This window comes from Phodopus roborovskii, unplaced genomic scaffold, assembly GCF_943737965.1.
Source record: "Phodopus roborovskii unplaced genomic scaffold, PHOROB, whole genome shotgun sequence".
NCBI classification, from domain to species: Eukaryota; Metazoa; Chordata; class Mammalia; order Rodentia; family Cricetidae; genus Phodopus; species Phodopus roborovskii.
The window spans coordinates 66,563,853-66,577,994 of NW_026126418.1; the positions used below are offsets into that span (position 1 = coordinate 66,563,853).

At 48.2% G+C, this 14,142-nt stretch overlaps 1 protein-coding gene and 1 non-coding gene across 2 annotated transcripts; both read left to right on the top strand.

Annotated features, from left to right (window-relative positions):
• The first annotated feature begins 1,251 nt into the window (after nucleotides 1-1,251).
• LOC127221916 (vomeronasal secretory protein 1) lies at nucleotides 1,252-13,913 on the top strand. The gene is made up of 7 exons (XM_051183863.1): nucleotides 1,252-1,314; nucleotides 11,465-11,586; nucleotides 11,919-11,989; nucleotides 12,236-12,346; nucleotides 12,829-12,930; nucleotides 13,132-13,158; nucleotides 13,754-13,913. The coding sequence occupies exons 1-6, from the start codon at nucleotides 1,252-1,254 to the stop codon at nucleotides 13,152-13,154; spliced, it is 492 nt and encodes a 163-aa protein (XP_051039820.1). The 3' UTR covers nucleotides 13,155-13,158; nucleotides 13,754-13,913.
• On the top strand, nucleotides 5,618-5,786 carry LOC127222885 (U1 spliceosomal RNA). The gene has a single exon (XR_007834574.1). It is a non-coding gene; the product is annotated as a U1 spliceosomal RNA (small nuclear RNA).
• Nucleotides 13,914-14,142: the final 229 nt, after the last annotated feature.

Genomic DNA, 14,142 nt, shown 5'->3' on the forward strand with positions numbered 1-14,142 from the left:
GACACACAATGCCCTGCAATGTCTGTGTCACCAAGAGTTGTGCTCACAAAGAACCCTGCAGAAGGCGAGTGACTCGGGTGCAGCGAGATTGGGCAGGAAGAGAGAGCCAGGGTACTCTTCCCATCCCTGCCCTCCATCTGCCATGGCTTCCCTGAGCTACATCCCCTGAGACCTGGCTTCTGACCTCCTGCTGCTCAGAACAGGGCTGGGCTTCACCCCCAGAGAATGTAAGCTAGCTCCCAGATGGCTTGGGCCCTGCCTGGACGGAGCCCTCTTCATTGTCCTATCCCTGCACGGAATCCCCACCTGGACCTTCCTGTAAGTGGGGACACAAACTCCTGACTCTAGTCAGCTTAAACATCATCAGGGTAGACCCCATGCCACACTAGGCGCACCATGACCCTGACCCCCTTCATTCTGCACTGAGGCCAGCTGTGCCCTCTGAAGACCACTTCTTACTCTCAGATGTCTTGGTCCTTTTTCTCTGACTGACCAGTGCCCATCTACTCAACCACCAGTTACCATACAATTTCCATAGTTCACAATTTTAAGTTGGCTGCATGAACATTTCCAGCCACACAGATCCTGAAGGGATCTGTGAAGGGGGCTTCGGCTCCGTGTCCCCAGGGGGATTCATCTCCAACTAAGGGACTTAACCTTCTGCTGTTCTTGTCATCTGAGGACCTGCTGAGAGGGCATTTTCAGAGCCAGGGCTGCCCTGGTACAACTGAGGTCCATGTGTGTTCATTTCTTGCCATCTTGTGCCCTGAGGTGCGATGAAGAACCAGCATCCATCACTGCCTGTCCTGAACCCACCCCTGTGCTGCTGCTGAACTTGGTTCCTCTGGAGTCCACAGCTTTCTCCTCATTAGCTCTGAGCACTACAGGCTCTCAGCATGGCCAGATCTCTTTCCCTTGGTCACACAGCACCAAATGTGTTCAGAGTTCATTATAGCTGTTCTCTCTGCTCTCTGTCTTTCCCTCTCTCTCCTTCTGGGCCTGCCACAGCCCAGCTACCTCACCAGCAGGAATTATGTTTTTTTTTTTTTTTTTTTTTTTAACTCCTGATCCTTCAGCTCCTGGGTTCAGCCATCCTCCCTGACACTCAACTGACTTAGTTCCTGTAGACATGTTCTGGACCAACAGTAGCATCTTTGTGTTTCTTTGGACCAGGATTAGGCAGCTCCGAGTCTATAAATGATATTACTGAATTTCCTCTGACAGGTCCTGAGGTTATACGAAGGCACCAGCATGAACCAGCCCTTAGTCCCCAACATGGAAACCGCTGCTGAGAAGGAAGCAGATACTACCTGGGTGAGAGGCCGCGGGTCCCTGTGTTCAGAGATCAGGACCCAGGCTAGCATTTCCATGTCATTGGAGGGTCCTCATTGTGTCTGACATGTGTTCTTCTGCTTGCATGTATGAATCATTTATTTAATCACCTTACCACATAGGTACATGTGTTTCAGTACCTGAGACAGCAGGGAACAACACATACACGGCTGGACACCAACACTGCTCCGAATGCCAGTGGAACCCTGCAGATGCCTGCCATTGTACACTTCCCTTGCTCTGTCCCAGTGTCTGAATTATCCTCGTTCTCCCACTGTTATCAGGTAGTACTCAAGTTAAAGTGGCAACAGACACTAACATGAACAGGTAGTTTGCATGAACATTTTCCTGGGGGAGACATTATCAAATATCTCCCCTGTCAAATGGGCACCAACGACAAACCAAACTATGACTCCACCGATTTCCAGCTTGGAAAACCAATGAGTTTATTGGGCTTATTTACAGAGCCTGTGTGATCATAAAGCATCCCTGCCACTTAACAACCTCACCCAGCATGGATGATGACTTCTCCATCCCTTTTCAAATAAACCCTTCACAGTCTATATACTCTCGAACCTCCTGAGATCAGGAGACCACATGTAATTGGGTCAGAATTAGCTTCAGGGGGATGGGAGGTACAGGAGAGAATGACTAGAAACCCAGGTGGGGAGCCAATAACACTCCCAACACCTCCTTCTATGACTAAACATTAACAGCCAACAGGCTGGATGGTGAGAGTCTCTTGCAAGTGGCTAAGGTCGCTCTCATGAAGGTAATAGCTGCTATGCCAGGAGGAGGTAGTATGTATGGCTCATAGTATTGAACTCTAGGTATGACAGCACATGAGGCAGCCCATAGTGGACAGGATCTGGGACTTGAGGTTATATTCTACTGAGGGCAGATGCTCCCAGGACATAGCAGTACAGATGCCAAAGCCATCATTGGGAGATGGCAAAGAAAGACAGAAAAGCTTCCCATCCCTAATGCTGCATGGCCTGAAGTATTTCCCTTGGGTATTCCATTGCTTTCTGGCGGTAGTTGCTGTAAGGTTGCCTGGTTCTGGTCACCTTCCTCTCCAGCCTTGCCTCTGATTCTCAATGAGGTTCAAGCTTCACGGCACTGCTAGCTACTCACTGGAGAGCCAGTGTCTGGGCTTCACATGGTGTTACAAGAGATCTTGATGACTCCCACCACAGCACTAAAGCGGGAGGCAGCTGGCTAGAGCTGAGACACATCTAGAAAGCATGAGACAGGTGAACATCAACAAGGACAAAGCAATCCCTTGTCTCTATGACCGTCTCTGTTTCAGAGACTGTGTCTCCACCATCCTCAAAGCCCAGTTGTGCACCCAATCTGAAGCCTAATGAGTCAGAGCCACGGTAGGCTGTGGCTGAACAGTGCTGATAGCCAATGCAGAGTCCCCTGAAGCTGTGATAGACACTTGCTAACACCCTGACACCCAGTCACGTGCCTGCACCTCCCTTTTGTGTTTCTCAGACCCACAGCCTTGAAGAGCAGGTGTCAGGTTGATAACCACACTGTCATGGATGGGTTGAAGTCTCCCCCACAGGTCAGGGTGTTGAAAGCTTGGTCCCTGCTGGAGGCCCTATTTTGGGAGGCTCTGCTGACCAAGGCCTAGGCTAATAGAAATTGGTCACTGTGAACTCCTCCTTCAACTAAATTTCATCCAGACCTCCTGACCTTCTCTCTGCTTCCTTGACACCATGAGATGGCCAGCTGTTCCACCTAACCTTTGCTGTAATGCTCTGACTCACCACAGGCCCTCAGCTATGATACCAAACAGTTGTGGGCAGAACCTCTGAAACCAGGAGCCAAATAACTCCTTTCTCCTTTCTAGTGTTTAAGGAGATGACAAGAAACTGACTAACACATTGTCAGCAGTGATGGAAACTGACAGGATAATAGGTCTGGGCTTTTCCTCCCCATTGAGATAACATGAAATGTTCCAGCCTGTGACTAAAAGGGTCCTCAGGTGGGCCAAGTCCCAGGTGCTCACAATGCTAGCACTCATTAAAATACCTTTTATCAAATGCAATTTAGTTTCTGACAAAGGTACAAAAGCAGTCTCCAGAGACAAGATCACCCTTCTGATCCATGGCACCAGATCAACTGCCAACCACAGGCAGATAGGCAGACCTTGACAAAGGCCTGGGTGTTCCCCACAGAGTCAACTCTGACAGGATTGTGGTCCTCAACTTCCTGCTGATCTCAAAGCAATGAGACGAAAACAAAGAAATGATTGTCATGACCTGGGTAGTAAAGCAGTTCTGAGATTTGCCAGCAAGGAATAATCTTGTGAAGGGAAATTAGTGGGTTGACTTCCTCACAGAGAGAACAGTTATGTAGGACACAGTCAACTGAACAGAAAAACAAACTAAGCAATGAAAAAGCATTTCAAATTACAGGAACAACATTAGCGTCAGGGAAGAAACCTTAGTTCTTAACATCAGGAAAGCAAACCACCCAGTGAACATGAACAAAGTTCTTGAACAGACATGGCCAAGGAAAATGTGTGGGTGGCAGCCAAGTTCACAAGCACATGGGAATGTCCCAAGCAGCAGAGAAAGGCAGTTGCCACATGCCCAAGACAATAGCTATGCATTGTTAGATAACAGCAACTCATGTGCAACTTTGAAGGACACTGAAGAGTGTAGATATATTTTGGAAAACAATTTGCAAGTCCTTATGTTGGCATATATACTGAGCATATGGTCTAGCAATTTTTTTATGTATATTTGGAAATATGCAAACAAAGGTTAATACTAAAGCTTACAGGTAAGTTTACTTTATAATGATCTAGAAGTAGAAATGATGGGCAAACTATGGTGTGTCCACACAGTGAAGTACTAGCCAGCACTGAAAGGACCAGTTTGCTGGCAGAGGCAACATGTGGATTGCTCTCAGGGGCATCACAGTGAATGAACTTTCTCAGTCCAGAGAGGTCACATGCAATGGTATTTTATCTGTAATATTCCATAGATACTTACAGAGAGGATGAGGCAAGACCTCTGGATCCAAATGCTATGAGATGGGGATGAGGGGACCATAAAGGGAAAGCAGGAGGGAGATTTGGGAGTGAAATATGAACTTGTTATAGGAGTGAGGTTATCTCCAGAATGCAAGGTTAGTTTGACACTGAAGACTCAATCTATGCAATTCACCTAGTAACAGAACTACCCTATCTGTTGGCTGGTAGAGATGATGCTAATCTCTTTGATGCCAGCCCTGTGAATTTTCAGTCCAGCCTAGGAAACTTTGTGAGGTGCAGCGGTCAGAGCTGATACAGACTCTTGTGGCTGCAAAGACTGTAGCAGAAAAGAAGGCAGACTCAAATCTACATTCTCAAGTTCCATCTCATGATACCTTTAAAACATTACATGCAAGATGTTAGAAGAAAGCCAAGCAAATAAACAGCTGATAACAAAAGGAGAATCAAATATTTACAGAATTGTACAAACTGACCAAGGATAAGGAAATTACAAATAGTGACATCAGTTTTTAAAAAGGAAGGCATCATTCCGGTGCTAGCATCGCATTACATGCTAACAGAATAAGACAAGATTGTGATCAACCTTATGAAACTCATCTGACAAGCTACACAAGACACACAGATTCCTTAGAAGAGCCAGTGTTGACACAGGAAGGAAAGCAGTGTCTCCATGGCCCTGTACATGTCAGAGTGTAGCCAGGCATCATGGCTACTGCCTATAATGCCCGCATGTGGGAGGCTGAGGCAGGACTGTCACCACAAGTTCAAGGCCAGCCTGAGATGTAGGGTGAGACCCTGTCTCAACAAAACAAAACACTTATATTAAAAATCTTCACACTAATTAAGGTATCTGGTAAACTCAACCGAGGAAGAGATTATACTAAGGCTTTCATAGTTCAAAAGTAAATGTCTAAATTGAAGAAACTTGTTTTGCTTTTTAATGAGGCCAGAATAACCCCAAAAGAAAGCCTGATAAGGACATTAGTGGTATTAAAAACCCTTCAGGACAGTTTTCCCTGTGGTGTAGACCCAAAGCAGTCCATAAAGTCTAAGCACAAGTGAAGTCCCAGTTTGTTGAATGCAGAACACAGTGAAGGGGCCCATAGAACTGACTCAATGGTCAAGAGCCTGTACTGTTCCTACCTCCCACATTCGGCAACTCACAACCACAGGTAACTCTAGCTTCAAGGGATATGATACTCTCTTCTGGTCTCTGAGGACCTCCACACAGATGCACACATAATTAAAAATAAATCTTTCTTTAAAAAAGGAAACATACTTACCTGGCAGGGGAGATACTGTGATCATGAAGGTATATTTTCCAGGGCAAGCTTTATCCATTGCACTACAGACATGCTGACCCCCGAGATTTCCCTAACTGCAGGGAACTTGAACTTGACTGCATAATTTGTGAAGTAGGGGGCTGCATTTGAACTCTCTCCTGAAAAAAAAAATCAAAAACCAAAAAACCAAAACACACACACACACACACACACACACACACACACACACACACACACACTGAGCTGGGTGGTGGTGACACACAGAATCAAGTGGATCTCTGAGTTTGAGGTCAGCCTGATCTTCAGAGTGAGTTCCAGGACAGCCAGGACTACATAGAGAAATCTTATTTGAGGAAAAAAAAAAAAAAGGACATCACTTATTTTTAGCAGGGCAGTGGTGGCACATGTTGCTGGAGATTCTTTCCAGCCTGGTCCCACAGCCATCTTTCAGCCCCCCCCCCCAAAACATACTCAGAAACTTATATTAATTATAAAACTGTTGGCCAATAACTAGGGCTTTTTATTGGCTAGCTCTGTCTTAATTATTAACCCATAACTACTAATTTATGTATTTCTACATGGCTTTATCTTACCAGAGAACACCTGGCACTTCCTATCCTCTACATGGCAACCCCTCTCTGTCCCTCTTTGCCTACCTTTCCCAGAATTCTCCACATCTCCTAGTCCTGCTTATCTCCCTGCTTCTGTTGGCCAAACAGTGCTTTCTTTCTTTTTTTTTTTTTTTTTGAGACAGGGTTTCTCTGTATTGCTTTGCAGCCTGTCCTGGAATGAGTTTTGTAGACCAGGCTAGACTTGAACTCACAGAGATCTGCCTGCCTCTGCCTCCCAAGTGCTGGGATTGAAGGTGTGCGACACCAATGCCCGACTCAGTGTTCTATTCATCAACCAATAATAGAATCCTATATATAGGAGGACATTCCCCATCAGGTACACACCTTTAATCCCAACACTCAGGAAGGCAGAGGCAGACAGATCTCTGTAAGTTCGAGGTCAGCCTGTTCTACAGAGTGAGTTCCAGGACAACGGGAGCTATACAGAGAAACCCTGTCTTGAAAAAAAATAGAAGCAAATAAAATATTGTAGGTAGATGTGTTTCATAACTGCAATCAATGCAAAGTTAGTATGACACTGAAAATATTAAACTACCCTTTATCACCAATAGTGAACGAAACCGAGTCACTGTGGGACTTCTCCACAAATGTTGGGATTTTTAGCCATGATAACTATTCATACACAGTACCAACTTATTTTATATTTTAAAAGTGCATAATACAACTCATGTTATAATATGCCTGGACATCTGCCAGGCTGTAGAGAAAGATGGTTCTGTGTGTCAGCAGGAGGCTGAGATGATGTCTCTGTGTGGTTTCTGGAGCCGCTGCATTGCCGATGGTCTTTTCACAGCAAGAGGAATCCTGTCCTGTGGGCAAACTATAGCCATCATTTAGAAGATTCAGTTCAGGAAACCTTCATCCTAGAGGGGTTTGGAGGGAGCTGAGATCATGGGATCCTGAGAACCCTGGTAGCAGACCACTGTATCCTACTAGGACAAGGGATGCTGAGATGATCTCTGGGCCACAGACTGGCAGGCTGTGTTTGTGTGAGTCATATCCTTTCGCTTCCTTCATCTCAATATCTGTGCCTGACTTCCAGGTATCCAGGAATCCTCCTTGAGGTCGGTGCTGCCCAGGTTGCCCCTGGGTCTGGTGATCTTACCAGTCACCTGGCTGGGGTTCTTTTGCTTTGTATAGATAGAAGTTGTAGATCTTGAGTAACTTTTATATTTCTCAGCTGCAGATAGCAGTGTATGGAAGCAGCAGGTGGCTGGGATCAGGAGCAAGTGGCACTGTCCCGTTTTATAGCTCTCATGCTGCCTTGGCTACTGGGACCCTTATCAATGTGTGACTGCTCTGGGTAGGCCCAGAAAGGTGGAGTTCCCCATCTATTGACAGTGGTGAGTGTTATAGCCCTGGATACCTGAGACCCTTGGCCTTTAAAGCCTGGCCGTACTCAGAATTTTTCTTGCACCCAATGCCTTCATTGGGGTGGCAGCAGCACTGCGTTTTTTTTTTTTTTTTTTTTTTTTTTTTTTAACTTGGCTCCTGCTGTCATCACGAATGTCCTGAGTGTGGCTGTTGTCTCCAGCTGTTTTCCCCGCCTCTCTGCTGCTGCTCAGTGACAGTTCAGCCAGTATGTAGCAACTGTCTTTCTTCCTTTCTTCTCCAGATCATCTACTCTGCTAGTGAAGGGTAATGAAGGTAGGCAGGAGCGCACCACCTAAAAAGTCTTATTCCTTTGTGTGTGTATGTCTCTCTCTCTCTTCGCGAGTGTATATATATGTGTGTGTGTGAGAGTGTGAGTGTGTGAGAGTGTCTGTGTATGTGTGTTGATGAGTGTGTTTATCTCTGTGTGGGAATGTATATGTGTGTCTGTGAGTGTGTGTGTGTCTTTGTGGGGCGAGGCAGAGGACAGACTTGGGTGCCATTCCTTAGGTGCCCTCCATCTTCTGTTTGAGACAAAGCCTGTCACTGGCCTGGGGCTTGCTAAGTAGACAGATTGGCATATTACATTATAATGAGCACACAGGGGTGTGTGCATGTGCCATGACATACCTGTGGAGGTTAGAGGACTTCCAGAAGTTAGCTCTTACCTCCCATGTGTCTCCCAAGGATCAAATTCTGGCTGCCAGGTCTGATGAGTCATCCTGTCAACCCCCCAAGAAGTCTTTTATTGGACTTAATGTTGAAACATAAGACAGCAGGCACAGCATGGCAGCACAGCAAGGGACTTAATAGTTCATGAAGGGAGCACAACAATCGGCCAATATATCTAGAAGAAGGGTGTTGTACCTTCATAGCAAACATCCATGCACATGAAGGTTTGTATTTGTCCTAGGCAGGGTACTGTCCCTCTGTACCGACTATAACTCTCCCTATCCTAGGCCACCAGCAAAGCTGCTCTTCCTCGGGCTGGGATGGACATGGTTGGAGGAAAGTCTGGCATAGACTGTTTTCAAACAGGAATAGCAGGGGGCCTCAGGAGCCAGAGTTGTATTTTAGCAGCAGGCAGCTGCAATAGTTAGACGGTTTCCTCAAGATATCTGCGGCTGGCATAAGGGTCATCTGGCTGGCTGCTTGATTGAAAGTCCTTTGTTCAAGGCAGCCAGGATAGCAGGGAAGAGTCTAACAGCTGTCAATTAGGGAGTCACGTCACCACCCCAACTCTTTCACAGGAAAATTAACACCAGAAGGAACGCTCATATTAGTAATTTACCGTTAACGTTAGTAGTGATTCAAACAATACCTATCTGCCAGGAGCAGCCCACGAAGGCCACCATCCAAAAGAGGACTCTAGACCCACCAGGGATCTGTGCTGTCAGTCCCACACCACTCAGAATCTCCCTTTTGCTCCAGAAGCTGCTTTCTTTCTGGACTTTAAAGGATGGGGTTAATAGGGGATAAAACTCTATACTTTTCCAGTGTTCTTGCCTTCACTATCTGTGACCGGCTGAGATATAACCCAAGCCTCCATCACACTGACACTGAGCAATGAATACAAGTACATCTTGGTTCCCTCAGATGTCCGTGATTATTTTGGCTCATGAGTGTTAGGCAGCCATGGGGGGCTTTCAGGGATCCAGAACACTTGTACTCTCAAGTTCTGGCAGTAGGTAGAAGGTCACCAGGAGAAGGTCAACACAGAAGGGATGTCAGGTCCGTTCAGGCGGGGACCTGCCTCTTGGTTCCTGATCTGACAGGTGCTGGCCCTGTGCCTTCCTAGCTGGAAGGGCAGGCAGGGGCTGCCCAGCTGAGCTTTGTAGAGGATAATGACTAGGTTAAGCTACCACCTTGTATTCTGTCCCCCAAGGTCAGTGAGAGCCTGTGAAGAGCAAGCCCTGGTCCTAGGGGCAGAAAGACAACACTGGGAAGGCACTGCATCTGCTGCTGGATGCTGGGTCAGTCGGAGGTCCCAGGACAGACAACCAAGCTAGAAGCCTCCATGGTCCAAGTTAAGCCAACATGGCTTCTCTTGTTGAAGAGCAGGAGAGGTCATACAGCGAATGCCACCTAAAGCTACCTTGGTGACTGAAGGTTTGACTCATTTGTGCTGAAGACACATGTTAGGAACAATCTTGGGCATGGGGAATTATATGACTAAAAGGGTCAGGACAAGATGAGAGTAGCCACAGCCCTTCTGGGTGCTGTGGAGACTCTGGCCTGGTCTCCTCTCTCAGTTTCTACCAGCTCTACTAACCTGCAAGGATAAGGAGAAACCACCGAGACATGTCAAGAGTGGGCCAGGTGCTGAAGGGCTGACTTGCAGCCTTATAAGCCGTGTGATTCAGTGACAAGTGACTGTGAGCTCTTTTGGACAATGGGGCCTTGCTGTGGTGATTAAAACCTCAAATGAAGTCATCAAGTATTAGGGTGGCCTAAATCCACTGACAGGAGTCCTTGTCACAGGTAGTCAGAGGGGGGCATTCGGGACTGAGGAGAGACTAGGGTGAAGACAGGCAGAACCTGGGTGAGGAAACCACAGACAGAGAGGCATGGGAGCTGTCAATCATCCAGGAGTCTTCCCAGAGTCTTGGCAATGTGGCTCTGGCCCAGTCTTCTCACTCAGCCTCGTTGGGGAGTTCTGTTCTGAGGGGAACAGAAGTGAGGTGCTGGAGACCTGTTTGGAGGTGGTTTGTGGCAGCAGCCCCAGGCAGCCCCTGCCAGTGCTCTGAGGAAGAGAAGGCCAGCGAGGGGAGGGCATGGAGAGTGTATCTAGAAAGATGCCTCAGTAGCCAGGCTGAGCCCTGAGTCAAAAAGCTGGACCCTATAGGACACACAGGGGCAAAGTTCCCAACAGAACGGCAGGTTCAGGGCTCACGGGGCTGAGTTGGTGCATCAGGGTGGAGTGGGTCTGAAATCTGCTGTCTGGCTATTCTGAACTCCCCAATAACTGCTGGCTGGGCCTTGCAATTCTCTAGACTCAGATCTGAGGTGATCTGAGGAGGATTGGGAAGAAACATATGACTCTTCTAATTTTGTCCCCATGAACCGCAGACAGTGTGGAGGCTTGTCACGTGGCCTTTCCTCCCAGTCCCTAATTCTCCCTCAGCTTCTCTGGACTCCAAACAGTGGCTGACACTTTGGAAAACCCTGTGGCCTGTTGATGTCTTGAAGTCTTATCAAGCTGTTATATAAACACTGACATTCCCCTTGCCAGCTGGCTGTGGACACACCTTAGAAGGACCTGGTCCTTTGTGCCAAGTTCCCCAAGAACCCTGCATGGGGTTATATAAAGGGCAGTTGAGTGAGGGGCTGGGACAGCCTCTCCAGCTCCAGTGACCTGTTGGTTGTCTGTGAACGCACACCCTGGAGATGAAGCCTCTGTTCCTAACCGTCAGCTTCTGCTTAGTTGCTGCCCTGCAGGCCCAGGACTCCTTGACCCTTGATTTGGATAGCAGGCATGTGAGTCAGAGTTGGGCAGAGGGAGGCATCTCGGCTTTAATAGTACAGGATGACTAGGGCTCTGCATTCAGGAAGGATCCCAGTTTGACCCTCGTCACAGGTTATAACCAAAGAGAGTAAATCAATTCAGAGTCAAGGAATCCCAGTGCATGTTAAGGCCTCCCTGGGCTCAGGAGTGGAAATTGAGAAAACGTGCCAGAAGAAGACCCTGGTACCCTAGGTGTAAGCAGTCTCCATCATGTGGGCAGTCTATGTTTTGGTGGTGGGATGGGTTAGTCAGAAATGAGTGGTAGTTGAAAGGTACATATCCTACCAGGAGGGTGAGCAGGCATCAGACAAAGAGGACTTTCATCTTTTAGTTTTCTGGGAAGTGGTTCCTGAGGGCCTTGGTGATGAAAGAGGAGATCCCAATAAAGAAGTTCTCTCCCATGCTGGTGTTGGTGCTGGACAATGGTGACATGGAGTTTACTATAACACATGTGTGAGTGTGGGTGGCTCCCATGGTTGGTTGCTCTCTTACCTGACCCATAACTTCTTAATGGGTAGTTTTTAAAAAATCCCTCTGACTTGGAAAGAAGAACTTTAAGGGCTGAATGAGGAGGGTGGATCCCAGTCAGCGTGAGGATCAGTTTTTGTTTGTTTGTTTTATTTTGTTTATTTTGAGGGAGGGTTTCTTTGTGTAGCCCTGGCTGTCCTGGGACTTACTTTATAGACCAGGTTGGCCTCAAATTCACTTATATCTGCCTGCCTCTGCCTCCCAAGTGGCTGAGGTTAAAGGCATGTACCACCACTGAATATAGTTTCTGATTCCAGGGTCTATGGCCAGTGTTTTGAAGTGACCACCATCTTGGAGAAAACAGATGTGCCTGGCCATTACAATGCCTGTGAGTGTCATCAGCCCAGGGATGGGTGACTGGCAGCCCATGGAAGGGAGTGTTTCCTGGCAAGTCCCACCCCTAGGAGGCACCACAGATGAGTCCTGGGAACCTCAGTCCTTCACACTCAGGCCAGGATAGGCACTTAGATGACTGGGGCTTCTGTGACTGGAGGCTGGGGTGGCAGTCAGAAGAGGAAGCCACGTGACTGTTTGCAGGATGGAGCTAACCTTGTTCTTTCCGGGGCCTCCACAGTTGAGGGTAAGAGCCACATACAGGTGCAGCTGTCTTCTGTGAAGGGCTATTGGATGCTCTACTGTGATGGGGTGCTGGAGGGCATGAGCTTCACAATGACCCAGCTCATAGGTAAGTTCCCAGCTACCCAAGCCTAACACAGCCATGCCTAGCCCCACTGTTCCTCTTCTTCAGAGCAGAGGATTCTCTGGGAGCAGCTCCCACACATGAAAGCAGCAGCATCCCTCTCATGGGCAGTGATACCAGGGCACAATGCCACTGGCTGACTGGGCCCACCTTGCTGAGCTTCGCTGTAGTGACTTATATATAGGTCCAGTAGGGACGACAGAGGCAGCTATGCCTTCTGCTTTGCCAGGCTTTGAGGTGTCAGGCATGGTTTACGTGAGGACAGTGGTATCCTGACAGGAGCCTTCTCATCTCAGTGCCCCTGGGTCATGGGGTTTCCAGGGTCAACAGTTCACACCTCCTCTTCTCCTGCCATTGGCTATCCCATGGTGAAGCCCGTGGTGCCAGGCAGTGCTCTTGTCTGTGGCATTGGATCCCTGCAAAGCTGTGGGGACACCTCCCTCTACTCACCTGTCCCTCTTTCACAGGGAGGGACCTGAAGGAAAACCTGGAGGCCTTGGAAGAATTTAAGGAGTTCACACAGAAGAAAGGACTTATACCAGAGAGCCTAGTCATACCTGAGCAGATGGGTGAGAACACACACAACTCATATCCCCTCTTTATCTCCCGGGTCACCTGTAACTCTGTCACTCCTATGTCCCCTGTCCCCAGTGTGGACACTTCAGGTCCTGCTGTAGGACTTGGTCATGGGAGGATATGAGCCGTAGATATGACTGGCTCTTGTCCAGGACTCATTCTCATCTGTGGGTTTTCTGCTTTGTTGTTTGCAGAAAAATGTGAGCCAGAGAGTTAATAAGGTAAGTGACCCTTGAAGCCAACGAGAGCTTTGGGATTCAATGGGGCCTCAAGAATCACCCAGAAGCCCTCAGTTGCAGTAGGAATTCCAGTCTCTGTGTCCCAACATCCTGTGTTTCTTTAGATAGGTCATTAAAGGCTTCCTCTTTGTCCTCGTCCCATCAGTGGGATGTGCTGGTGGTGTGGTTTGTGGTAGGCAAGTGAAGCTGCCCAGTTGCCACCCACCCAGCAAATGCCTTGTCCATCTCAGCCTCTTTCTAGTCCTCTGGGGATTTCCTACCTGCTGGTGTGCATGCTCCCTCCTGTGTCCATGAGCCTTCCCTTCGTGACGTGAAGGCACTTTGGTAAAGAAGGCCAGGGACAGGTGGAGTCATGATGTCTATATCCTTTACGGCCCCCACTTGTCAATCACACCCTCGCCTGGTGACCACTGCACTGACAGAGCTTTTCTGAGGGAAGTCAGAAGGAAGGAATTCCTGATTCAGCTAGCCCAGTATCTCTGAGAGCCTGTGATGCTGCCCTCCATTCCCCACAACCATAACCCTTCACTTCACTGACTCTACCCTCCTTGCCTCATAGACTCTCTCTCCTTTCTAGAGCATGGCAAGCCAAGGCTCCAAAGCAGCCCAAGGCAGTACCGTCGGAACCTCTGTCCATGGGACATGGAAAGAGTGCCCTGCTGGGCCATCTGACTTCTCTCTTCCCTATTCTTTCCCCCTCCTCCTCCCGTGCTCCTCAATAAAGAGCTTCAGCAGTCCCTGGTGACTCTGCCTCTGTATGTGGCCCCCTGGATGGATGTATTTCTTTTCCTTTGGTGATCTGTTCAAAGGAGGGTGGGTGGGTAGGAGAGAAGGAAGCACCTAGCCTTGTCTGGTGTAGGCATGGAAGCTCGAGACTGTTCCTTCTGGATCCTTCTGTAGATGTGTCACCCCAAAGCCCAGGTTTGGGGCAGTGAATGTGATGAGTAAGAGGCCCATGACAATGAC